The 27,515-nt window shown below is 30.9% G+C and overlaps 1 protein-coding gene across 1 annotated transcript; it reads left to right on the top strand.

The window, feature by feature from the left end:
- The first annotated feature begins 3,453 nt into the window (after nt 1-3,453).
- Nucleotides 3,454-27,377, top strand: LOC129216303 (protein Wnt-8b-like). The gene is made up of 6 exons (XM_054850512.1): nt 3,454-3,518; nt 14,625-14,676; nt 22,071-22,209; nt 22,768-22,893; nt 25,406-25,548; nt 26,859-27,377. Exons 1-6 carry the CDS (start codon nt 3,454-3,456, stop codon nt 27,375-27,377), a joined length of 1,044 nt encoding a protein of 347 aa, XP_054706487.1.
- Nucleotides 27,378-27,515: the final 138 nt, after the last annotated feature.

Here is a 27,515-nt window from a genome sequence, read left to right as displayed (position 1 = left end):
TCTAGACGGCACTTCTTTTTTCAACTTATGTTCCTGCTGAAGTTAGGGAATATTTTATTTTTTCTCCTCTTAACAAATCACTTTAGTCCAGATTGCAAAATTGAACATCCCATGAAAATAGCAAAAATCATGTGATGTTCACTGAATTCCCAAACGAAGTCTCTTACTCCCGCACAGAGTCTACAGCTGGTGCATTTTATGTACAACTCCTTTTAGGTGTTTTATGACAAAACGGGGTGATTGAACTGATTTCAGTAGTTTCATGTTAATATTTATCCAAGTAGTAGAATGTGGCTGATGTCCAAGGCATCCAAAAGTATTCTGTTAGAAAGACATCTTGATAAGTATTACTCTGGGATTAGAGATAGGAACTTTCTGCTGGATTTTTTTCGAAATTGAAGTTCCAAACCTCAATTTTAGACGATAGTAGAGTTAGGTTCAAGGGATCCCTCTGGATATTTTCGAAATAAACACAACTGTTGGACACAAGCGATGGGGTTTTGCACACTCCTTCGAAAATTTTTAGAAATTAAAGTTTCACGGACTAAAGAGTAAAAATCGCCCTTTCCTTGAACCTTTTCTAGATTCGCCCTTGGCTGACCTACATAGTAAAAATATTTATAACATTTTATTGCAGTTTAGTGAAGCATACATATATGTGTGACTAAAAGAGGTTTTAGTTTTAACGCAAGCAACTGAGTGAATACCTGCAATGTCTGTGGTATTAAAAAGAAGTTCAAAATTCGTGTTACAAAGCAAATGCGTTGGTTACATGTGAAGCCATTACAAACAAAAGGGTGTAAGTGGGAAAATGAAAAAAAAAAAAAAAAGAAAGAAATACCCAGTACAAACGGTAGAAGAAAATCTCATACATATTTTAGGGCAAGGGATGCTACTAGTAGCTTTGATAGGTGCTGCTAAATAGCATAATTTAGAAAAACTTTTCAATGAAAATCTACTTGCACTTTGAGCATGACGCGCATGTTGCTCAAAATGTTTAAAATATGCCAATTACATCTTACTTCTCACTGTATCAGCCTACAATTTGGAGCAAGTCTTCGGATTTCGTTTTCTAAAACGAAAGTATGAGAACCATAGTTCTCATCACGGTAGAGTTGCTGTGTAAAAAACTGCAGGTCCTTCGAAACCCCATAACAGGTTACAGAAGATGAATATGAGCAACTGTTTCATCTAGCCAATTGTACTTGATTAGCTGTTTGGTGTTCATTGCAGCAAGATAACGAATTATTTGTACAGAGTGTCCGAAAAGTCCTTGATGCATTTTAAGAATTCATAGAAAAGCAACAAATTGTAACATGAATTATGCGGTTAGCAAAATAATACTTCACAGCTTGAAGAATTTTTTATAGTCTAGTAATAAAAGAAAAAAGAAGAAATAAGTGCAATTTTAGGTAATTTGCGTATCGTCACAGGAAGAAAAACAAACATCGTGTGAGGTGTTTCTTGACCGCGACAGGAAGGTCCGGGTTCAAATCCCGGCTCGGGCATGGACGTACTTTCTCTCCTCTACTCCTTGTCCTTCCTTTGTGTGAATGTGTTGTTATGCTGTGAACGATTGCCTACCCTATAAACGGGTCTTTATGGCATGTGTGTACTGTAGAAGTCGGACTTCACACCAAATTACGGTACAGTTGGAAAAGTGAAGCAGCGCACCCCAAATTGCCAGACTAGCTAGCACACGACAAAAACAACAACAACAGCATTGAACACAAAGCAAAGCCTTTCATTACCAGAGTTCAATGTGTGCCTTATGTTGCTCGAACCACATCTAAGCGGCACTTTAGTTCATTCCATGTCCTCAAACGGTACAAACATTGAACTCTGATAATGTAAGGTTCTGCTTTATGTTTCATAAAATGATTGAACACCTCACTTAACGTTGGTTTTTCTTAATGTGACGTTACAGTGATTACCCATGGTTATACTTGTGACTTTTTTTTATTTTCCTTTTTACCCTTTCATTCTTTTTTACGATGTCTCAAAAATTTTTTTGAATTTGTTAAGTATTATGGCGTCAATGCATATTCATAGGAACATTTGTTGTTTTTCCATGAATTTTTAAAATGTGTCAAGGACTTTTCGGACACATGTAAAATTTTTTTAGACCATATGTCAAAGGGACAAAAAAAGTGGAAAACATCTCTGATAATCAAGGAGAGGTTGAAATGCAATAGATGTTGCCACTTAAACATGACATGGATGAAAACAGACATTAGTGAAACTCATTTACCAAATGATGATGATGATTTTTTTGTTTGTCAAAGATAATTGATTTTAGGAATCTCCTTAATAGTAAAATAAAATATATCAAAATTCTACTAAAACTTGATCAGCAGTTGACGTCTAAATTTATACCTTTTCAAATCCAAGTGTAAAAATGCGACGAAGTACTGCTTAAATTATTCTCTAAACCGAAGAGCAAAGTCTGAGTTATAATCTCAGTCCAACCTTCATTACAGCTCTGCGGAAAATAGTTCACAGAATTTTTATTTATCAACTAAAAAAAAAAAAAAAAATCTAACCTACAAAGAAGTCATTCAGCTGCTATTTCGTCCCTGCTAGAGCTAACGTTCTGTAAAGGATGCCAAACGCAAAAAGGAGAGAGAGAGAAAACCATCAGCATTCTTGCCAAGTTTCACACGCCCCGTTCGAGAACAGGGCCCTTCGAACAATAGCCCGAGGGTCCGAGTGGGCGGGGCAAGAGCTCTACCATTCGCGTGCATCGCTCGCGAACTGGGAGGTCTGACGTCGCCCGAAGGGGTGGAGCCAACAGCCGAAAGAGCGAAAAAGTCCGCAAAAGGTGTCGGTAAGTCCAAAACGACCTAAGAAATAGATATCACTAAATGGTGTGAGGAGTTTATTTGGTGTTCACATGCCGCTCTGATCAGTTGGACATTAAACAGACCGCGAAATTCGTTCCGTTGCTTTGACATTTCGGCACAGTATCCAAGTCATGGATTTTAACTCAAAACCGAAAACGAAACGATTTTCAGTTTAGTTTAGAAGGATTTGAAAAGTGATTTGAATTCATCTTCATTGAATTTTATCCATTAAATAATTAAATTGTTGGCATTTTATGCGTAGATGGATTTTATCACGAAATAATCTGTTTAGCTGAAATACAAATCTGTGCTTCGATCTGGAAAATATTAAATAGCAACTTTTCCTTCTTCCTAAGAGAAAAACATTCTATAAGAATACTATTGCATTTTCAAAAGTTGATACTTGAAGATTCTTTAGTCAAGTTAAAATTTAATTTTGAACTATAAAAAATAATTGACTGTCTAATAATTTTCGTAGTTCCAATAAGTGACATTAAAATGAAACTTTGCTTGAAGAGAAGATACTTTTAAATAATTTATTTTCAACGAAAGAACATATTTGTGCAAATATTTTGCTTGAACTTAAGATACAAACTGTTTCAAAGTGATCATGAAAATGGAAAATCTTATTGTTCTTGCGACTGCAGGACAAATTTTGGTGGAATCGACAGCATGGTAATTATAAAAAATATTCTAACATCTTCGTTTTTGTGTATATTTTAATACAAATGTACAACGATTTATTCATGTTACACATTTATTTTATTTATTTATTTCGATGAAGATTATCTTTATAAATAAATCAATTACAACGCAACTAACAGCACTATGACACAAAAATTAACTCTATTTTCTTACATAATTTTATAAACTGTATGATTTCATTATTCAACTTGTATTACAAGTGTTTTAATTTTTTTTAATTTGACCAATTTCAAAAAAAGCTTTTCACTATTGTTTTTTCGAAGATTTTGTAGAAAATATAAAGCAAATCATAATCAAATCGATTGATTTGTTTAAAATACAGTAAAATATAATGAAAATAAATATTTAATAATCTTTAAATTAAAATTTATCAGATAATTTGAAAAACCATCGATAATTATACATTATGTTGTTAATACCAACTTGATCTTAACGGCAATAAAAAAGGCGTAATACATTGCATTTTATTTAGAGTAAATAATTTAATGAACTTTTATTAAGAGTAATTTTTATCAAAAGAGTTATTTAAGAGACTTTTTTTAAGAGATAAAATATAATAGTATTCAAAACAAATAAGATGAAGTAGAATAAGAAAGTAAGTTTTGTTATTGTGTTAAAAAACTCATGTTGTATTCATTAAAAAGAACTAGTGTCATTTACCTTGAAATATTTAAGTTCAATGCCTAATTCAGTTTATTTGTTATGATATTTATTCAAAAATCATCGATGATTATGTATATTATAATTTTAACAGTATTACTTTTATCTTAATGGTACTAAAAAAGGTGTAATGCGTTGCATTTTATTTAGAGTAAATTATTTAAGGAATTTTTATTAAGATTGATTTTTGCCAAGAGAGTTATTTAAGAGACTTTTAATAGATAAAATGTAATATTATGCAAGAAAATAAATAAATAAATAAATAATAGTAATAATAAGGAAGTAAGTATTTTTATCGTGTTAAAAAACTCCTGTTTCATTCATTAAAAAGAACTAGTGTCATTTATCTTGAAAAATTTATGTTTAATACCTAATCCAGTTTATTTTTTATGATATTTTTGCGCTTAATTTTATTCTGCGTAATTGATTACGTTGAACTGAAATCTTGTCATCTGATTTTAATAGTAACAAAACACTTAACTTTTGTGTAAAATTGGAAAGCTAAAAAGTAATTTTTGAGAAATTATATTGCAATATTTTATAACAATTATAATAGTTTTTTAAAATTCATATGTGAAAAATAATTACTAATTTTTCGCATTGCCTCTGAATCCTTAAAATAGCTTAACTGCATTATCATTGTAAGTGTTGTGTAGTGTGATTTACAGGGATATTCTTGTGAGATCACCTTCTATGATCAAAGAAACGCAATATGAAAATTAGTTTTTGTGCCTTTTCATTTAAAAAATGTTCAATGCTATAGTTGGTGTATTCTCATGAAATTATTACCACTTTCACATTTGTTTTTATAATTAAGTAGAAATAAAAAAACATACGGAACGTAGACTACCGTATTACATTACTGTAACTATGGGTTTTATAAAAAAGTAATTTGAAAAAAAAAAAAAAAAAAATCTTACACTGCCTCCGAATGGTTAAAGTAGCTTAGCTGCATCCTCACTGTAAATGTTGTGCAGTGTAATTTACAGGGGTATTCCAGAGATTAACTTCTTGCTATGTTACGGGAATGAAAGAAATATGAAAATAGGATTTTGTACGCTTTAATTCGAAAAATTTTGAATTTTACTGCTAGTGATGTATTTACATGAAATTTCTTTCACAATACATATTTTTTAATTGCATGGAAAATGAAAACGTACGGAATATGTGAATGATTCCGTAGTTAGAACTCTCACTAAACAACTTTCCGCTGACACTGTGTTCGGAGTTTTGTAATGATATCAATAATGTATATGATATCATTAAGTTTTACACATTCATTGCAGGAAACTATTAAATATACCCATATATTTATTCTATTTCCGGATAATGGTGGTTTTTCTCATTTTCATTTTATGCAACTGACAAACCGTACTTCTCGCTTTTCCGAGTTTTTGAGTACGAAAAATTATGTTAAACTTTATGAAAGAAAACAAATTTCTTTTAAATGTATTTTACCAACATTTAGTGCTTGTAAGTATCGTTTGTATTTTTTTAAAAATTCTACTTTTATTACTTTATTAATTACAATTAAGTATTATTTCAACTCTTAACTGGAATTTTTGTCGGTGAAGACAAAGATTTTTTTTTTTGTTTTGTTTTAGTCCGGTCCTGATTACTGAATAGGCAACTAGAATGTGGCCAAGGGCCCCCACTTTTTAGGGGCCCCCAAACGTCTATTTTTTTCTTCAATATTTAAAACTGTTTTCGCCAATGGCTAAAATTGTAAGGGTTGACTACGCAGGGGCCCGCCCCGAAACAGCTTATGGCCTAGGGCCCCCTGATAGGTTAATCGGGTCCTGGTTTTAGTAAAACAATTACTTGTTAATTTTTGCAAAATAATTAAAAAAATAATAACAAGTCTGAATTGGTAAAAATGTATGAAACGTTCCTTTGTTACTGTATCTATTCCGCGCGGCAATATTTTGCGTATTTTGAATGCATTCATTGTAAAGGAAAAATTTTATAGTTTGATTCCATCTTAATTTCAGTTAGTGTGTTACATAAAGTACCTTGATGGATTTTTGTTATTTAATGCATAAAATATTACAAAAGCGTAATACAAATGATTGGTAACTAAAAAAAAATTTAAAAAATCTGAAGTAACTGGAGTTCTTTAAAAAATAATAAACTATAATTTCAAATTTGTTTGCTTGAATTTAAAAATAATTTTCAGCAAGTATATAATGAAAAAAAAACTTTGAAACCACTTTTAAACTAATCGCTAGTTTCGAAAACCTGCATTAATTTTAAAGTTTCAAATGTCGAAAATCCACAAATCAATACATAAGTTAAGTCTTGAAATTAGCTTATTTACTTTATTGGCAAAATTAACTTTATATAATTACTATTGTCATTGTCTTTGGCAACAGTAAAAAAATTAAATAAATTCCCAAAAAACGAAATTGGCAAATATTAGGACAGAGAAAGTAACTTAAGAAATAGTTTTTAACAATAAAAATTGAAGATCCAGATTAAGTAATAATAAAACTTAACTCCAAAATTGAAAGTAATGTCTGTTAAATAGTTGGATCTTGAAAAGAGGTATGGATGAAACTCCTAAAAGGGTTTTGTGAGGTTGTTTATCCATTAGAAGAATTATCTGTGAGTGAGTTTTCTTTCTGAATGAAGTAATATGTAGTTTTTAAGAGAACATAAATAAAAGTTAATTCATAAAATGAGGTAATACAGAGATTTAGTCAAAGATCAGCAAGAGTGGTGCAGCGAAGGGAGGGTTTTGGGGGTAAAAAACATCCCCTAGAGGCATTGGTTTTAACAACACTGCAAATTCTAACATAGTAGTTTATGCATATGAAAGGATTGTTTCGATTAAAAAAATAATTAAAAAAAAAAACTCCTCAGAAGGTACTTTTTTTTAATCAAAAAACCTTCTCCAGAAGGTACTTTTTTTAATCAAAAAACCTTCTCCAGAAGGTACTTTTGATTAAAAAAAACCCCTCCAGAAGGTATTTCTGGCTGCGCTAGTGATCAGCAATAATGTTTGTTTGGTTCTTAAAGTACAATGACGAAGAGAGGAGTTCCAGGACAATTCAATAATAAAATCTTTCTTTCTCTTGTTATAGCAACAATAGAGTTTGGTTTATAAAAGGTGTGGGGAGATATTTTAAGGGTTTAAAAACTGTTATGAAAAATGTAAATCCTCAAATGAGAGAAGCAAAAGGAAACAAAAGTTCAAGAAAAAAATCAATAAGGTACAGTTTTAGTTAAGATTTATGACAGATAAAATTCGTTTAATGCGAATGCATTATACAAGCAAATATTCGGAGAAATTTTGCTAGTTCAGAAGCTATTGAATTCTAATTGAAGATTCACCGTTTTGTGAATTAGTGGCATGGTTACTTTTTTTTTTAAACTAATGTTTAATAATTAACCTTTTATTCGAAAGAACGTAATCAAATTTTGGGTAAGGAAATTTTTTCTATGAATTTAAAGTTTTAATCTGCACTAATATGTTCTATGAAAAGAAAACGTTTTAGGTGAATATATAATAACAACTCCAATGAATGTGAACTCTACTTTCACTTAAAATTGAAATTATATTGCACTTTCTGCGGTCTACATTTCAGAAATTAATTCTTCCTTGGGCCATTCCACGGAAAACGATCGTTTTTTTTTTCTGCACGTGACGCCTTATATATATCATTAAAATAATACTTGAAAATATTAATGAACAAATTTTTTCTGCTTAACAAATTACAAACTTATGTGCGATATCTTAAGCAAAAAATTTCGCCAGTACCATTTAAAAATATTACTTCTTAATAAAATACATGAAACGTCACGCGCGGAACCTTTTTATGGAATGGCCTCCTTGCATGTGCTTATTTTGAAAAACTTACCCTTTAAAAAAAAAAAAATCTGAAATAAGTTCAGTATGTTTGTTTCAATTTATATTAAACGATTAGTGTAAAATAGAATTCTGTGTAATTACAATATTTATTAAATTATCAGGTAGGCAAATTTTAACTCCGGACTACAGAAAGTCATCAAATACATTAGACTTCAGAATACTGTTTAAAATGTTGTTCATAAAAAATATGAAAGTTTAAATTTATATCTGACTCAAAGGTACAAGTTTTATCTCTTATGTTATAATACACTTAGTATTTGAGATTGTGTAATATACTTAGTAATAGAAATTATGTTATATATTCAGTATTCTTTCTGTCGAACACATAACGCATTCAAATAAATATATTAGTTTCGATAAATGAGTATTTTTTTTTTCTTATTCATAATGTGTTTTACGACTGATATGCAAAGCACGGACAAAAATAAAGGAAAATAATGTTAGTCAGTTTTTACGCTTGATTTATTTTTTCAAAAGATGTTGATAGCGCACCGTTAAAATTTTTAAATGAAATTTTCCTTCATTAAAATATTTTTATGCCAAGAAATTAAACGAAAGGGCATAGGATGTACATGCAATGTACCAAGCAGCCCGGTTATCACATCCAGAGACTGAAGTTTCGTTCTTATTAGAACTCATCAGTCTGGAATAGAGAAAAATCGAGCTGGAGGAAGATGTCTTTGCTGCAGTCTCTGGATGTGATAAACGGGCTGTCTGGTGTATTGCGTGTTGTTTTGCCTTAGCCGTGTGCTTAGATGCGGTAACTTACTGCTAAGCATAGAATTTGTAAAAAATTTCAAAATAGTACTGAGTTTGTCCCCTTTTCATATGGAGGAGCAAAAAAGTTACTAAACAGGAAATGTCTTGAAATTCGATTAAAAGGCAGATAAAGTTTATTGTTGCTTTTTTAAAATCTTAATTTAATTTTGTGCTAATAAAGGTCAATACTGTGACTCTAATTTATTCGAAATCTATTTAATCAGATTTGCTGATAGTTTTTGCATTAGGTAGTTTAAATGAAATGTTAGCAAATCATTTTACGGACCCTCAAGAGATATCTCGAATAATAAATAGTGTTTCAGATGGTAATAAAGGCATGACAAATATAAAAGAAAGACAAACAATGATTAAATTATCGGAAAGAAGACATATAAGAGTAAAAAGTAATATGAAACATTTTTCTAGAAACATATCGGAAATTGTTCGAAACATATCTTTTTTGACATGAATATGATATTTCACGAGGACTTTTTATTGGATAGAATAAAATAAGTAGAAATTTCAAACATTTGTTTAAAAACTCAAACGAACAATGTTTTAATCAAATAAACTGTTTTTCTTCCTTGTTTAACTTTTAACTGTCGAAAAATCACTGAATGAAAACATTACTGGGCATTTATTCCTCTCTATTTATTTAGGTAATTTTCAAGAAATAAAAAAAAAATTTACACGTATCTCAGACTTATACGCTGCTTTTGATTCTTCTTCACGCACTAACATACGAAAAACAGGGTATTTCATTCAAGTAGGGGGGATGGGGGGTACACTTATTAGAAATGTGTCACGGAGTCTCGCTTATTCTTGAAATTTAATAATAATAATGGAAGTTTTTATCATTATGGGGAAAAATGAGGGAAACATTTTTACCACAGATTAGAAAGGCTAAAGCTCACAGAAAGTATGACACAGTACTATTTCATCGATACTTCTGGGTAAACAGAGCATTTAGGTTATAAAAAGTTACATATCTTTAAATCTTGGCAAAAATCTTACGCTGCAATGACACACAGAGCTAAATTTGTAGACATTTTTGTCCTTTCTTTCCCATTCAAAACAAGCTGTCCCCTTTAAGTTAAGATTCAGTTTATATATTTCGTTTTTCTTTCAGCGTAATTTGAACCACCGTGCGTTTTTTCTCCAAAAAGTCTTATTGCAATCTTTCAGAATGATATTATTCAATTATTTTTTACGACTAAATTATATTTTAATTTTTTATTAGGTATTTTTACATTTCTTAAATTTAGTACATAATATTTTTTTATTTTAAAAAATACTTTTGGACTATCTGAGAAAGGTTGAAAACAGTTTTGAAGAACCACAAATTGTCTTTTTTGAATTAAATGAGCCTATTTTCTTGTATAATACATCGAATTTTTTTACGTCAGTTAATTTTTTTCTCTGAACAAGTTTATAAGTAGCGAATTATTTCAATTATACTTTTTTCACTGCCAATTTATTTTTTATTTGCTTTCATTTTTTTAAAATGAAAACAAAATATCTTTTAGTTAGAAACAGAACGATTTGTTTATTCGAAAGTGATGTCGAATTCATTCTTTAAAATTGTCAGTAAACTTACTTTTTTTTAAAATATTTCAAACTTTTACTGAAAACTAGTCTAGAAATTCATGTCATATCCAGCTGGGCAGGTTGCATAAAAAAAAGCCAAATCTTTTGCAGGAGTTTGGTTTACTATTTTCAAAAGTAGAATAAAAACTCGATATCTCATTTTCTGTTTCGTTTTACTACTAATTCGCGTTTATAAAAATTGCTCCATTTTTTTTTCGTTTAGTTTGTGTTACTTAGGAGATAGAAAATTTTTTGTACCTTCTCGGTGCATTGCATGAAACATTGCATTTTTATCGGCACCATTTCTCTCCATTTGAGTTACCAAATATGTATTTTAGGAATACAGTAAAACAGAATGTGAAAAAGAACGCTTTTGTACTTTCAATAAAACTTAATTTGTGAAACAATAACTGCACAATAAACATGAAACTAAATTTGTAAAAGATTACCTTTGTACCTTACGCTGTGAAACTAAATTTGCAAAAGACTATATTTGTGCCCACTGTGCACTTGAAAAATCCAATGTAATGAAACATTTTTGAAGAAAAATGTATACTCGTGTTTCGAAACTCTCTGTGCAAGAAAATAAAAACACTTTTTTCCTTTATTAGACGTCTGTCACAACTCAACTCTAAAACATGTCCAAAAAATTTTCATAGCAGATTTTTAGCGAATGACGAAATATTCCGTCAAGTGCGCACTGTAGTATGCCCATTGTTCGAAAGAAATATAACATTTTAAAGTAATTTTTAACTCATATATATCCCTATGTGGGACTTTTAAACTTCCTCTTTTATTTTTTTAAAGAGTTTGTTGCATTTTTACATTGTATAAAATTTTGATTTTTGGAGCAATATTTACCTTTTTAGCCTTTTATTTTTTAATTTTGACGTAAAAAATGGTCTAATATTTTAATTTTATGGATTTTATTCACACCGCGAAAGAATTAAATTTGGTTAAATATCTGAGCTAGAAATTTACGTAAACTGTTGAGTTAAATAACAAATTACATGATCAAATTGTGGAAAAATATCATAAAAAATGAACAAGCAGCAAACAAAACGACAAAGCAGACAAGAACTAAAATCATATTTTAGATCAAAAGACACATTCAAAAAATTAAATAAATAAATGAAAGAGAGAAAGAAAGAAAGAAAAAAAAGAAAGGTAAAAGCAAAAATTTATTTTTTCATCTTCTTTTCTCTTTTTCTCTCCCCCCCTCCCCGTTTAAAACTTTTTTTTTCTGAGAAATAATTTTTTTCCTTAAAGTAATAAATTGCATAAATCCGGCGTAAAAAGTTTAACAACTGCGAAGCTTTGTTGGTGAAAGAAATGTCAACCTGTTGAAGGATATAAGCGGATGAGCAAACTTCTAGACGCCCTGTGGGGGCGCCACCTAAAGTATCTGATTACCTAAGGAGGTGCCGGTGCGCAGACGAAATTCCCACTTCCTTGACGCAAAGGTGATACGCCATAACAAACTCCTTGTCATCAGAGCGGAAACTGACGCGTTCCGTGACACTTCCGCCAGACAATAGCTTACTTTCCAGTTAAAATTGTGGTTATGTAAGTGTTAAATGGGGGTTGTCCGGGCTGACTTGCCGAGAGTGGGTGTAAAATGTTTTTGAGGCAATCTGTGGTTTGAAAAATTTATGGGAAAGTGTGTCTATTCAATTTATAAGTAGGGTTTTCACAGGTCTCTCAAAGCGATTTTTTTCAGTGACCTGTTACATAGGGCCCGTTAAAGTGCTTAAATTGGAATTTTAATTCTTAAGTATATTGGCTTTATTCTGTATTTTTTTCTGTAAGTCCTTAAAAAAAAAGGAAAATTGGTTTTTTTCCAACTTTTTCATCTTCTCTTCACATTTTTTACTTTCTCTCTCTCTTATCAATTTTAAATTTTATCTTTTTTTAAATTTCTATTATTGAAATTTGAAGTTTCAATTGATTAATAAGGGCAATTGCACATCTTTCTTAATGTTTTGGTCTCTTCTTCCTCTTCTCCTTTTTTTTTTCTTTTTCAAAATTGTTGTAAAAAGTTTCTTCTTTCCATTTTCGCAGTTCTTCTTTTGGTTTTGTTCTAAAACTGACCATATCTTTAACTATTAATTACTAAGGGCAATTGCACATATCTCTTAATGTTTTGGCTTCTTTTTTTCCCCTTCAAAATTAATAGGCATTAACAATTTATAAAAAGTCTTCCCGCTTTCCATTTTCGCAGTTTTTCTTTCGGTTTCGTTTCAAAACTGATCTTGTATTTACCTATTAATTACTAAGGGTAATTGCACATTTTCTTAATATTTTGGTTTCTTCTTTTTTTTCCGAAATTGATATGCATTAACTATTTATAAAAGTGTTTCCTCTTTCCGTTTTTGCAGTTTTTGATTTCGTTATGAAATTGACTGTATATTTTTAATTGCTAAGACTACCCGTCTTTGTTCATGATTTAATTTGATTCAATAGTTATTTTGATAATTGCACATTTACCAGCTTTTATGCATCAATCTTAAATTTTACATTCACGTTCTTAATATGCGTTTATGCTCCAGTCTTTTTATTAAAATTTATAATTTTACGAATTCGCTGATTTTTTTTACTGGGAATTTGAGCAATCTGATATTATATAGAGTACGAGAAATCTTACATTTACCATGGTTGGGATTGGGATGTTGTAGGAGTAGATAAAAATAGAAAGCTTCAAGTCAGAACGTTGAAAATAATAATTTTCCTTATTTATAATATTAATTGATACTTATAATACGTATTTTCCCAAATGCAATGGAAAAATGTACATTTGTTGATTGTTTTTAATGCATGCCTTCAAAAACAATGATTTCTGACATACTCAGTGCAAAAGACATGTTTTTTTTTTTTTTGTGCTCATAGAAAGAAGCATGATAAAAGAATACTATAATACTCCTTCCTATGAAATTCACGACAGTTATTCTTATTTCGAAAATGAAAACATGCTTGCTTTATTTCAACAGTAAATTTCTTAGACTCTGAAGTTCTGTCCATTAATTAGTTAGTATTTTGTTAGCGAATAGTTAATAAAATGAATATCATGTTTGTCATTAGAAATAAAATAGGAAAATAATGTAAAACATATTTGATATTAATTTTAACTAATTTTGGTATTATTTTTGTTTGTAAATAGATTGCAATGGGGAAAAAATCAAAGTAGAGTAAGTCAGAGGGTATAACGCTCCAACTAAGCAGAAACGTTTTAAAAAGATTTTTTGTAAAAGAAAAATAAAAGATAATACCTCCTGCCTTTCTTGATGTAGGTCCAGATGCTGTGTAAAATCTATCATACCAAAAACTTCACTTTTTTAATTCGAAAAAAAAAAAAAAATTTCAAATTTGGGACAGATTAATACTTAATAAATAAATAAATAAATACCTTTATACTGAGGAATAAAAGGAAATATCCAAAGTTTTTTAACACAAATAAATAGATTACTGAATACACGTGTTTCGGGGGATCCAGGAACCCCTTTTCCAATTCAAAGTCGTGAGCTTTGGAATGTAAAGCCATCCGGTTACATCCAAAAGCTCACAACTTTGAATTGAAAAAAGGGTTTCCCAGAAACCCCGAAACACATGTATTCAGTAATCTGTTCATTTATGTTAAAAAACTTTGGATATTTCCTGTTATATTATAACTTACTTTGACAGTCAGGTCCCACTCCATTAGGTTAAATGACCAATTGAGGTAGCATCACCAAACTTATAATACGTAATTAGCAAAAAGTATTTAAAATGAACTAAATTAATTCAAATCAATACAAATCACAATATGAGCAGCGAAATGAAAAATCAAAATCCATTTTGTTCTAACAAAATGAAAATGTAAAACGTTTTAATACGCGTTGTAAAGTGTTATTTTTATTTTTAACTTTGCTATAAAGCTGTAAATACCTCTAAAAATTTGCTGAATATGGCTGTAGTGTAAACGTAAAACTTGTTATACACAAAAGCTCTTGAAAAGTCGACACAGGCACACGGTTGCTGAAATCGTGAAATAAAGTTACAGCCTTTTTACCCTTTTTTTTTTTTTTTTTTGGCGTGGCGTGATACTCCGACCTACTTTAACTGAAATAGGTTTTTCCCCCCTTGATATTTTCTAGATATATGAACCAGTTTGATTAGTTTGTAGTGTTTTTTATGTTTTGAAAATTGCAAACACCTTCTCACAGTACTTATCTCCTTTTCAGGTCTTTCAGCAATATTATGCTATCAGGCTCAAAAGTAAGTATTTTTTTCCTATAATTATAGTTATAGACTTCTGTGGGCATAATTCTCGAATAACACGGCAATTTATTTCTTGTAAAATGCAGCGCATGTTTAAATTGAACTAAAATATATGAATTTTCATAAAAAAATAATTAAGCTGTGTTATGGGCTTGCAAGTGAAAAATTTCTATTTAATTCATTATTTATTGTATTTCTTTACAAAATATAATTCATTTGAGGAACACATAAAAAATATTACGTATTATATTTTGAAAACAAGAGATGATTTCAATGTGAAATTCACTATGTGTACAATAAGTAATGCGGGAGTAGAAGCAACACACGTTATGACTTTTTTTCCCCTAAAAAGTACCTTTTTATAAAGCACTAAACTCGCATATACCCCATAAATCAACACAAATTATTGAGAAAATTTGGAAGTTGAAAAGACGGTACGATTAAAATTTTCTGACCTGAGCTCTCTCTAAACAGTTTTTTATCTCAAGAAACAACGTTCTAATATACAGAGTTAAGAGGGAGGGAGCGTCGTTTTATAAAAAGCTAAAAATTAATATTATTAAAAGCGACAAAGTCTTTTTATACGAAGCTGATAAGTACAAAAACTTTTTTTTCCAGCTGAAAATTAAAATTTATATATGAAACTCTTTTAGTTGTTATCAGTTCAAAATCTGCACATTAAAAGTTCAGTCAATTAAGAAAATTTCTCCGGAAAGGGTATGTTTGATTTAAGATCACTTTCATCCACTCCACCTCCATCTCCAAAAAAAAAAAAAACTATTATTTTAAAAATTGTTTTTTTCATAACAGAAAGGGCAATTCTGCAATGACAAACGCATTATTGTGGCCTAAAACACGGGAACAAGGAGTCTAAATATGTTATATTCTTGTTTCATTGAGTAAACTTTATGAAGAACATGCCTCTTTTTCTAAATTATGCACTTAAAGTTTGAAGATTTCCAGAAACAATATTTAAATAATTAATTTTGCTCAGTAACGGACGTATCTCAAAAGATACGTCCGTTATTGAGGCAAAAAGTATTATTTAAACATTTTCCCCAGAAATCTTCAAAATTTTAATTGCACTAAAAACTCCATGTTTTTCCTAAAGTTCATTCAATGAAACAAGAATCCAACGAGTTTGGAGTTTTTGTTAGGTGTTTCAAGCAAAACAAGTGATAAATCTGTAAAAATGGAACTGCCCAAAAACGATTGAACGTATTTTATGAACCCACTAAACAATGTAATGTTAGTGCAAATGGATAGACAAAAGAAATTATGTTTATGAATTTAATTTCACAAAAGTATAATACTTGTACTAAGAAAAAAAAAGAAAGAGCGAGAGAGAGAGAGAGAGAGAGAACCTAATTATATATAGATAAATAAATACAATAACAAATGAAAATCTGATGAAAATAAGTGGTTTTGTAGAGAATATTTTTTGTAGAAAGTTTAAAACCCTAACTAAATAAATGATAAGTCCGTTGAAATGGAATTGCTCAAAAGCCATTAAACGTATTTTGCGTTTACATTAAATAACGTAATGTTAGTGCAAATAGATGGAGAAAAAGTTCATGCAAGTGAATTTTATTTTATAAAAGTACACCAACTAAACAAAAGGACGAAAATTAGTAATTTTATAAACAAATCAATACAATATCAAATGAAAATCAGACGAAAATAGTGGTTTTGAAGAGAAAGTTTCTTTGTAGAAAGTTTAAAATCCCCTAAATAGATAAATATTAAATATGTTATGTTAAAATGGCTCAGAAGCAACTAAACGTATTTTGTGAACACATTAAAAAACGTAATGTTTGAAAATAGATTGACAAAAAAAATCATGTAAGTAATTTTTTTCCGTAAAAGTACAACTAAACAAAAGGGCAGAAGCTAGTAATTTTACAGATGAATAAATTCAAAACCAAATGAAAATCAGTTGAAAACAAGTGGTTTTGTAGAAAAAAAAAAATTTGTAAAAATTTTAAAACCCTAAATCTCAATGGAAAAAGATGAACGACTCGAGAAACATCGGGAAAAAAAAACGATTGAAAGACCACCGGAAAGCATATTTGTCCTATTACGTCCACTCTGTTACACCAACACAGCAAAAACGTACTGCATTTCTCGAAAATATTCGTGTGGGATCTCCAACCACAAATACAACTATCCGAACAAATAGGAACGAAAAAGAAGGGGGGGGGATTCATCCATTCGCACTTTCTATTGTGACATTGAGGCCGTTGCTGCTTCCCAGACGCCGAAATTACAAAAATTGAGCACACTTTAATAGTGCGGTTTTTCTTGTTGCTTTTGAAGAGCTTCCGTTCTCGATGGCCATTGTTGGAACCATCTTCATCAGCAGTAGCTTAGTGTCAAAGCGGATCAGGCAGTGGACAAAACGCGGATACTTTTAGGGGTTTTCCGAAATCAGTGAATCGTTAAACTCTGCTTAATGGAGAAGGAGGCACGCGTGGAGGCAGGTCGGAATAACTCTCGAAGTCCTATTATGTCCAGCGATGTGTTAGTAATAAAGCCAGTAATTGGGATAGTTAAAGGGGGGCATGGATTCAGTTAGATGGGATTACTTACCCACTCTGCAACCGATTGGACAGCTTAGGAGGATTATTACCGCCTTTGTGTGATGAACCCCAGATGTCTTCATATTATTCATTTATGCGGAAAAGCTTTCCCAGAATGAATGTTTTAGGTTTGAAATAAGTAGTACATTCTTAGTTCTTATAAGGATGATGTTCTTCCAGTGCTATTTGAGTGCATTTTCAAGGAGTATCAGGTTTCTTTTTGAACAACTGGACAAACTTCCCTTTGTGAAAATTACCTTCGCGGCAACTGTCGCGATGTCGTTTCAGCTCAACATGTTCCCAGCAATTTCGATAGACATGTATTCTGTCTTTAATATTTGCACTTTTGTTAAGAAATAGTTACAAAACTGTCTACTGCTCTTCATAATATTTGTTATGTTACACGGAACAATGGCGTACTTAAAGGGGAAGCTATTCCAAACTAAATTTAAAATCACTCACTGTGAATAAGGACTTCAAGTTTTTAAACTTATATGTATTTCTCATAATATTTGGTTCAGGCCCTTCCCGAAATAGATTTCAATATACGCTCCTTATCCCAAAAAACAAATTTTCTAAAATTTGCAAGAAAAGAACGAAATTAAAATTCCACACCTGCGAAATATTTTTAAATGTTTTAACTTCTTCGGGAAAAAATTATCAAAACTGCCATAAAAAGACAAATATGATTTCTTTTAGTGTACACAGAGATTTTGATTCTTGGTTACTTTTTGACTAAAGCATAAATTCAAATCTATAATTTGTGATAGTGTTATTATTTTAAAGAAACATGCATATTTCCAATGGAAACAATCACACAGATCCTTTAATTATTATTTTAGAATATATTTTAAGTAAATATTTACTAAATTTTATCGATTTTACGAACATTTTTCGTATTCCCAAAGAGCTTTGTGAAATCGAGCACCAACTTATATATATATTTGGAACATATTTGGCAATAGTGGGAGAAAGTATAACATTGATTTAACATTTTTAAATGTACTATTCGCGAACGTAAACAGGTAGATAAAATCGCAGCAAGTAATTTCCCAAAAGAATCAACAGTTTTCCATTCAAAACACTTTATATTCCTTGTCTCTCTCTCCAACAAAACATACCCTTTTTTCCAAAACGTGCGTGCTTCAAAAGGGCCCAAACCTCCCCTAAACATTTACTCTTCCTTTCAGAAGTTCTGTAGATAGATATTTCCCACTAGGACTTTCAACAGTTGGACAACACACTACATGTTCGCGGCAGGGTACGGCTATCGTTTACAACCCCTCTTCAGGTCCATTTGCTCCCTTCGAATGCTTGACCAACGGGTCCTTTTAGAATCTCAGATTCGTTCCACCCGGTGGGAACGAATTTGACAGATGGCAAGTGGGGTGTCTATTGTTTAAGGTTCGTCCCTTCCAGCTTGAATGCGACATTTGTGTAATATTTCTTTGACGAATGCGGTTGGACGACCAGGTAGTGAAGTTTATGTAATCTGGAAGTAGATTTGAGATAAAATGCAATCAACTTCAACGCCAGAAGGACCAAGTACATAAAAAAAAACAAGCAGGGCAAAGAGGTTTAGTAGCAGGTAACAGGATTTTATTGAGAAACTTATTTGAAAGGGGATCAAATTTGGGCTGTAAAAATAAGTAGCAACGAAAAGTAATGAAAAATGGGATTTTCAAAGTTATTTGCCTTCAAGTAAGTTTTTAAATCCTATTTAAATTCTACTATTTGTCTCGCTTATTTTATTGACTGAATCTACGCGACTCAGATATTGATTAAAGTCAAGTTTAGGTCTTGATTAAATTAAAAAAAATAAGTTGGAGAATAAAGTGCTGAGGTAAGTTTTGGAGATATTTAAAGAAACGTGTTTTAGATTCAATATAATCATAGGAAAATGTTGAGAACCCCCCTACCTCCCCACCTTTACATGCCCACGGAAGTATAGTCGATTCATTTTTCACTCTTTCTGCTTCAATTGCAAGATTTCTGAAGTGATTCCTTTATACTCGTATTTACATTTATAGTGTGCAGTTAAAAACTGCTTATTGAAGTAGGAGTTGAACAACGCTGAACCGACTTTCAGAAGAAAAGGAAGATAGCTCGATTTATGACTAAACGTACATACTATGAATAATTACACCATGCATGTTATACACACTTCTTCCAAACAAGTCAGCGCACTGGCTTCCACAGATGACCACACCATATAATCAAATATAATCAACACCAGTTGGGCAGTTGCCAAGAACGAATGTTACCGTGAGAACGTTTATCTTGTTCGTATTACATGAGTTTTTGATTATCTGAGGCTAACTCGTTCTTCATTACCTCGGAAAGTGGGAGTTTCGCCATAAATGCGAATCACTTTCCATCGCGATTAATTCAAGGAATCGTAATCAAGCACTCGCACAGAGTGTCTCAAGCCCAAACGCGAATATGAGTACTCTGGGGAAATGTGTACATAGATACTTAAATAGCTGGTTCATATCACGAGAAGGCTTATTTAATTAACGTATTCTGCAAAAACAGGATGCCACGGCATATAAAGACCTCCAACGAAGAGACTCGCAACAGGTTTGGAAGATCAGACCTCAAGAAATCGTGGAGGGAAGACAGTCAGACGGAAAAGAAAGACTAGAAAGAAAATTAAGGGGACCTCACAAGTGTTATTCATTATGGAAAGGACAGGCTATTGGCGTTTATGGAATCAAATTATCTCTATTAGCGGTTGCGGCTCCGCTAGAGAATTACATATTTTTCTTAACTTTTTATTGCATTTTTCCCTAGGACAGATTTTCCCCCTTTACTCTGTCTGGCGGTTTCTCAGGTGCACACGAAAGGTGTTGGATGGTTTTGTAAAGGCTGGTACTTTAGCGGAGCTTTGGATTCTTTTTTTTTTAAGGTCTTCAATTTCGAAGCTGTGAATGGCACGTGGGAAGGGGTGGTGCACGTTTCGGTGGGTGGTTGCTTTTCGTTTTTTTTTTTTTCTTTAATGTTACTCGCACTTGATGGAAAGTGGTATTTAATTTGCAGTGGTTTGAGGTTCAAAGTGTAGGTTTGCGGTTATGATATTAATATTTTTCAGAAAACCTGAGCTCTTATTTATCTAGTCCCGGAATTCAATTGAATTATTTGGGTTAATGCCATGCTTTTGGATTTCGAGGCGTATAAAATTAAATATAAGAAAAAAAATTTTTTTTTTTTGTTGGATCGTGTAATTTGTTTTTGGGAGTTCTTTAGGAGAGTTTCGAGATTTGAGGGCGTGATTTTGAACACCTGAAACTGCAAACGTGAAAGTGAATTAAATTGAATAAGAAATCGTACCGATGCAGAAGTCGTTTTCGATTTGAGTCACCAGTATGGGTGGTCCACTTTTCCCGTCAATGGAATGGAAAAAGAAAATATAACCTTGAATATACTATATTGTTTGAGTTTTTAAATTACTAGTGGATTAAATGTAAATACGATATCAATGACTCGGATTATAAACTCAGAACTACATTTCAAGATAGAAATATTTTACAGCAATAGTTCATAATTACAATACTGCTTAGCTTTAGCTAGCCATAATTTTGTTTTAAAGACATTTCCTCCTTTTGACGTTTACAGCAACACTCTGAAAAGTATTGAAAATGATTTGATTTGAAAAAATTTCACATTTAGGAATAATAAAAATTCTTTCCGCAAGCTCAAAATAAATAAATAAATAAATAAAGTAATTTTTTTTAAAAATCTTTTTTATTTTTGCTTCGTATGCAAATTATTTAATGCACTTAAAACAGAAAATGTGTAACAACACGTTTTAATGAATTCAACTCTTACACGTACGATATTTAAAAATCATAAGCATAGCTATCCTTTTCATCTCCTCACTTTAAAGCGAAAAACTATCCGTGAAATTTTGCCTAAAACGTTTTGCATCCACCAAATCTCTTTCAAAAGTCCCCCTCTCAATATTATTTTTCAAAGTATTTGGGAGTAATAAGAAAATAGAAGCGTAAATGAGCCTGTTCAAATAAGCGAAGAAGGCAATGTTTCATAGTAGGTAATTAATTAGTCCAAACACTTATTTTTATGACAAGAAAATTTCAGAGCCATTTAATTTTAATTTTTCGTACTTTTTTTTTTTTTTTGCGCTTCATATTTATTGTAAATTTTTTTTATAGAACGCAATAACCAAAACGACAAACAATGAAACAATTTATTTTTTAAATATTGTAAATACGTACCACAATTAACAAAACATCTAGTTTAGGATTTCTTCTTTTTTGTCCATAATATAGAGTTCTTTAATTACATTTTAGGTCACAAAGACTGTTTTTACACAATGATTTTAATTTCAAATTCCCCAAATGCAGAAAAAAAAGCAAAATTGTATTGAATACTTTTCTATCAGGCTTTTAAGAATTTTGTTTAAATATTATTTACAAAGGACACTTACACTTAAATTTGTAGAGGACTTTTTATTTTTGCATATTCGGTCGAATTTGCATGTAATTCTACTTTATCCTGAAAAGTTTAGCCACCGAGCGTGTGGCAACAGCGAAAACATTTATTTATAAGCGAGAATTATAATAAACATTTGTTTATTATAATTCATTATATATTATATTATATTATATTCATTAATATTATATATTGTTTATAAAACATTTATTTGTAAACAATATATGTTTCATAAAATGCAAGTTTTATGAGTTTCAAATACCTTTTGTCGATTGCAGATTTTGTGAAAAAGTAAATATTTTTGGCCATTATTTCTTTTCTTTTACAAATTTATTAATGTATCCAAATGATATTTTTTAGGCGAGTCACATATTTTCCGAAAGTGTAGCCATAGCTGCCCAGCGAGGAATGGAGGAATGTCGGCATCAGTTTGAATGGGAAAGGTGGGACTGTCCGAAATCCAGCTTTAATGTCTTTTCAAAGTCAACTAGTCAACCAGGTAAGATTTTTTCATAAGTCTTTTTTAGGAAAAATCGCTTTTTACAAAAAAAAAAAAAAAAAGTGGATAATGCCTGGTTAAAAAAAATAAGAGTAAAAGTAATAAAAAAAAAGAAACAATAAAATAATTTGAATTTTGACCACTTGAATTCATATTATGTTTTTCGCAACCACGAAATGCGATAGGACCCTACTCGTTAAGATTTTTGTTTATACAAAATATCTTCCAAAAATTTCTTAATTCGGCAAATTCTGTCTGACGATTTAGAAAAATTATCATCATTCGGCCAAATTTGAAGTTCTATTTGGCAAAATGTCAATTAATAATCAATTAAACATATTCGGCTCATTTCATTCGGCGAAATTTTTGGTTCCATTTGGCAAATTGAAAATTTCTGCCCTCTCAAAAATTGAAGTTCGCGGCGTCCCTGTCCGCATTGTATTTTTCCTCCTCTTTCTGCATCACTGTGAAAAATTATTCATATTATTATAATTGTTGCTTTCGTTACAAAACAACATTTGGCAAATCCGTAATTATTATTTTCGACTATCTTTTCAGCGACCCGAGAAATGGCATTTTTGCATGCTATTGTGAGTGCAGCCATCGTGATCACGCTCACGAGAAATTGCAGCTTGGGACATTTCGATTCGTGTGGATGTGACAAGACGAAGAATGGAGCCATAGGTAAGAAAATTTTGTGCATGAAAAGATTAACAACAAAACGGGACTGAATTCTGAAGCTATTTAAGCTAAAATTTGCAAAGTTTCCTTAAAAAAAAGAAAGAAAGAAAGAAAAGACTGCACAAAAATAGTTGCCCAACGTTTGAAGGAAACCTCTTTTCAGTGTTTAATAATGGTGTGTAGGCGAAATATTATCTTAATCATATTCTTCGGATAGTGCAAAACCGGTATTTATGGGGGAGAAGGGGGGGGGGTTCTTAGAGACATTGCTTCCTATTTTCTAAATTGCAATATGTTTATTTTAAATATTGAAGAGCATAGCATTTTTTATTTGTATTCTTACCTGAGTATTTTCTATTTGGCTGAGAGTTTGTTGAATAACAAATGAAGAAAAAAACCGATTAATAAATTTTGCTTCTGCCCCTGAAATTTGTTATAGTATAATGTGAGCGAAAAGAAAAACCGCTATTCGAAAGATAAAAAGTAAATATTACGACTCAGATTTGAAATATACTCTCAATTTTGTAAAAAATATAAATGTAAAGTTATCATCGACAAAATCACATTTTTTAAAGACATCCTACTAATGCACTTTGACTTGAGTCCCCTCCCAACCAGATATCTGGCCTTTGCGGGAGGTGACCAGTTAGTGACCAAGTGTGAACTTTTAACCTGCAATCGTTTAAAATTAACTATTATCTCTTAATATCTGCGTTAAGGATTTATTATTTACTGAACTAGGGACTTCTTTTAAATAAATCATTCTCTTCTAAAAACGGCTAATTTTCATTCTATGTCAGTTTTGTTTTGCCTGTTTGGAAAAAAAAGGTAACAAACAGAAAATCCACGATCACGAAAAAAATCTTTTTTTTTTTTTTTTTTTTTTGCAGCAGGAAACAAAAATTAAAAAATTATAAACAAAATATTATTGTGCCTCAAACACCTAAGCATAAAATGTTCGTTAAATAATTTCAAAATTTAAAAAAAGAAAAAAAAAAAAAAAAACAAGAAATTTATGGATCCAACATTTCAAAACATCCGGGTTCAAATACCCTCTATTTTAAGTACAATAACTGAATTAGGTAAAAGTGTTACCAATGCCATTGTATTGGACACAATTAAGCCTACTAATGAATAATGACCTTTTCATGTATGCTTGAAACTTATGCTTCTCTCAAAACACTAGATTATTTTTATTTTTAAGAATTTACAAAAAAATATAGAAAATGCTAAAACATACATTTAAATGTTTGAAATTTCATAGAATTATTAATTCGTTTTTATGAAAATAAACAAATCTAAAACGGTAAATTTCAAAAGCTGGATCGATTGATATTTTCATAAAAATTTTTAAAAGGCATTTTCCGCGCCTAATTTGATCATAATAATTCCACCTTCTGTTTTGTTTTTCTGTGATAATCATATTAGAACAAAAAATCGATTTTTTTTTTGACAAATTTAATTTAACATTAAAAAATAGTTTTTTTTTTTTGGACATTAAATATTTTTCATATCAATTGAGATCTGATAGCAATGAAATATATCTGATATTTTTGTTTCTTTTTAGGAAGTGTTTATTTGGAAACGGGCACTCGTGAACAGGGTCATTTATCAAATGCTGCAGAACAAAAAATTTTAGGTAGATACCTTTCTTCTTTACAGCCTTTATTAATCTCAATTTTTGAAGCACTTCGCAGTTTAGCCACAAAAAAGACATGATTAAAGTGTAAAGTATCTAGAAAAGACAGTAAAAATTAATGTATGATTAATTAAAATAATTGTTCGTTTCTTGGTAAAAAATAATTTAATGAGACAGTAAAGTTGGTAGCATTCCCTTTAGCATTTAAAATTTGTGAAGGTTTGAACATAAATTGTTTCATCCATTCATATTACTTCGTTTTTCATCTTTGCCATCATAATTATTTTAGAAATGTAAATTTTGAGAGAAAAAATAATAACCTCAATACATAATAGTAACAGTAAGGAAAAGAAGAAGCAATACTATGCGACATTTCTAGGAGATTAAGTTCAAAAGAAATGATTAACAAAATTTATATTGTTCGCTTTGCTATTTAAAAACATTTTAGAAGGATTTTTGATTTTTAATAGTGCACCAGATTTTGAGTTTTTGTAAAATATTTTACCTTAGAAAGTAAAAATTAAGCCCATATAGTTGTTAAGAAACTAAGGACACCGGTAAATAAAACAAAAGCGTACAACATTTAGCATACCAATATACACATAACTTATATGTATCCAAATTCGAACTGCACCAAAGTTGCATATGGACGAATTCAACACAAGCCAATTGTACTTGTAAGAAATAAAAATGGCATTGAATAAGAGGTTTCCTTCTACTCCGCGATTAGTACCTTTAAGTTTCGTGTCAAATTTGTACCTTATAATCTGTTGTAATATTAGATATCGATAAAAAAGATATTCACTCTAATTTAGTTTAAAAAATGTCTTGCAATTGATATAACTCAGAAATAAAATACTCACATTATTCTTTTAGATTACAAAGGATGGTCTTGGGGAGGCTGCAGTGACAACATAATGATAGGAAACAAAATGGCGAAAGAGTTCTTAGATGCGAAGGAAATGGGAAGAGATGCAAAAGCGCTGATTAACTTGCATAATAACAAGGTTGGAAGAACAGTAAGTAATTTCATTTTAGGATCAAAAATTTATATTCTTTTGTTTTTTATTAATATTATGCAATTGTAGTAGAAGGATATCAGCAAATATATTATTTTTTGATTTAAGTAAAATCCTGACGTTTGCGATGTACGAAAAGCATTTAATAAAACTTTTCTGGGAAATTGTTCCATTTACTTGTGTTTTCTTTCTTTTTTGTTGATTGGATATTAATTTTATTTAATAACTTCTACTTTAATTATAGAGGGCGCAGTTTGCCCTCATGTATATAAGATAGTCAATAAAGGTGTCAATTGTTCTGAAAAATCAATGATGTTACTTTATGAATACATTTAAATTACGGTTAGGTCTTGATTTCGCATAATTTATTCCTTTGTGAAGCGTACAATTGGTCAAATATTTTAACATTTTTAAGGATGCACTAATCTGTATGATCATGGTTTCAAAACACCAAGAAAATAAACTAAAAATATCGGCCAATTAAAGGTGAAAGTTTTTCCATGTGCTACATCGTTACAGACAGCCTGTAATTTTTTTTTTTTTTTTGTAAATTTCAAAATCTAAAATATTTCAAATAGCTATAGATATTGTTTTTAACCTACTAACTTACTTCACTACTTATTGTAAGAAATCAAATAGTTTTCTTATCATTTGAGAAGAAAATATACAACAATTAATTACGTTGTTGCAATTTATTTTATAAATATCTATTAATTAAAAGCAGCATTTTCTTAAATATGGCTGTTATTGTATTGATGAATGTTCTCATATTACTAACTACGGGGTTAGCACATATTGATATATTCTTAAATTGTACAATACTATCTTCTGTATGCGGTATTGAATCCTGTTTTACATATGCGTCGGAAGTATGATAGACTGTAACCTGTAACAATTCTTTTTGATATAAAATTTCTGAAAGGCATAATTCTGACTGAATTTAAAAATTGGTTCGTCGTTGATATAATACGGTGATCATAAAACATTTTAGCCTGTTTTTATTAGGCTTTTGCTCTATCTGGATGACTGGTGCTAAGCTGCCATGACATGCTCTCTTTTGCTCATGCTCCAGAAATTCCAACTCACTAGAATGCATGCGCACATAAGAGCATGTGATGTCAGGTTGGTATCTGTCGTCGAAAATCTAAAGCTTAAGATTGCTAACAAAAGCTGCTGTCCTCCATCAACTTTTTGGCAAGTGTTTGGTAGTTCTCAGTTCTATTGCAGACTTTTTTTAAAATTGATCCAGATTAAAATTGTAATGTGTGATTGTTTTTCACAATTTTAATCAATCATCCATATGTTTTTAGCTCGTCAAAAAGACTATGAGAAGACTGTGCAAGTGTCATGGTGTATCTGGCAGTTGTGCCACGCAGACTTGTTGGATGCGCATGGAAGATCTTCGTCAAGTAGGGAATCACCTAAAGAATGCTTACAAGACAGCTGTCCGGGTGGACTATAATGGTTTCGGCAATCTCCTAGCAACGAAACAACGTAAGCAGAGGGGTGAAAACTCAGCCTCTTCCAGTCACAGATTGAAGGTCCCAAGGCACCAGTTGATATACATGACACCATCTCCCAATTATTGCTTGGCTAACCAGACTGCTGGCATCGCTGGAACTAAAGGACGACAATGCTCTAGGAGAAGGGGTAGCGACGTGTCTGAATCAGAACGTGTGAGTTGCAGGACTTTGTGTCGTGGCTGTGGCCTGAGGGTTCGCAAGAAATCTGTGAATGTTGAAACTAGTTGTCGTTGTAAATTTTACTGGTGCTGCGACGTGAAGTGTGATCTGTGCAAAGAGAAAGTGACTCAGTTTATATGCGGTTAAACAGGAAAAAAACTGAAGAAGTATTTTTAACTAAAAAAATATTATTATCCACAGCGTGGATGCGTAAAAATCGGTGGTTTAAATTATATACTGAAGCACTATTGGTGTTTCGTTCTGAAAAAAAATCGAATCGGTGAT

Source organism: Uloborus diversus, chromosome 2 (assembly GCF_026930045.1).
Source record: "Uloborus diversus isolate 005 chromosome 2, Udiv.v.3.1, whole genome shotgun sequence".
Taxonomy (NCBI): domain Eukaryota; kingdom Metazoa; phylum Arthropoda; class Arachnida; order Araneae; family Uloboridae; genus Uloborus; species Uloborus diversus.
The sequence above is the reverse complement of the archived record's forward strand: the minus strand, read 5'-3'. Positions and strand labels throughout refer to the sequence as shown.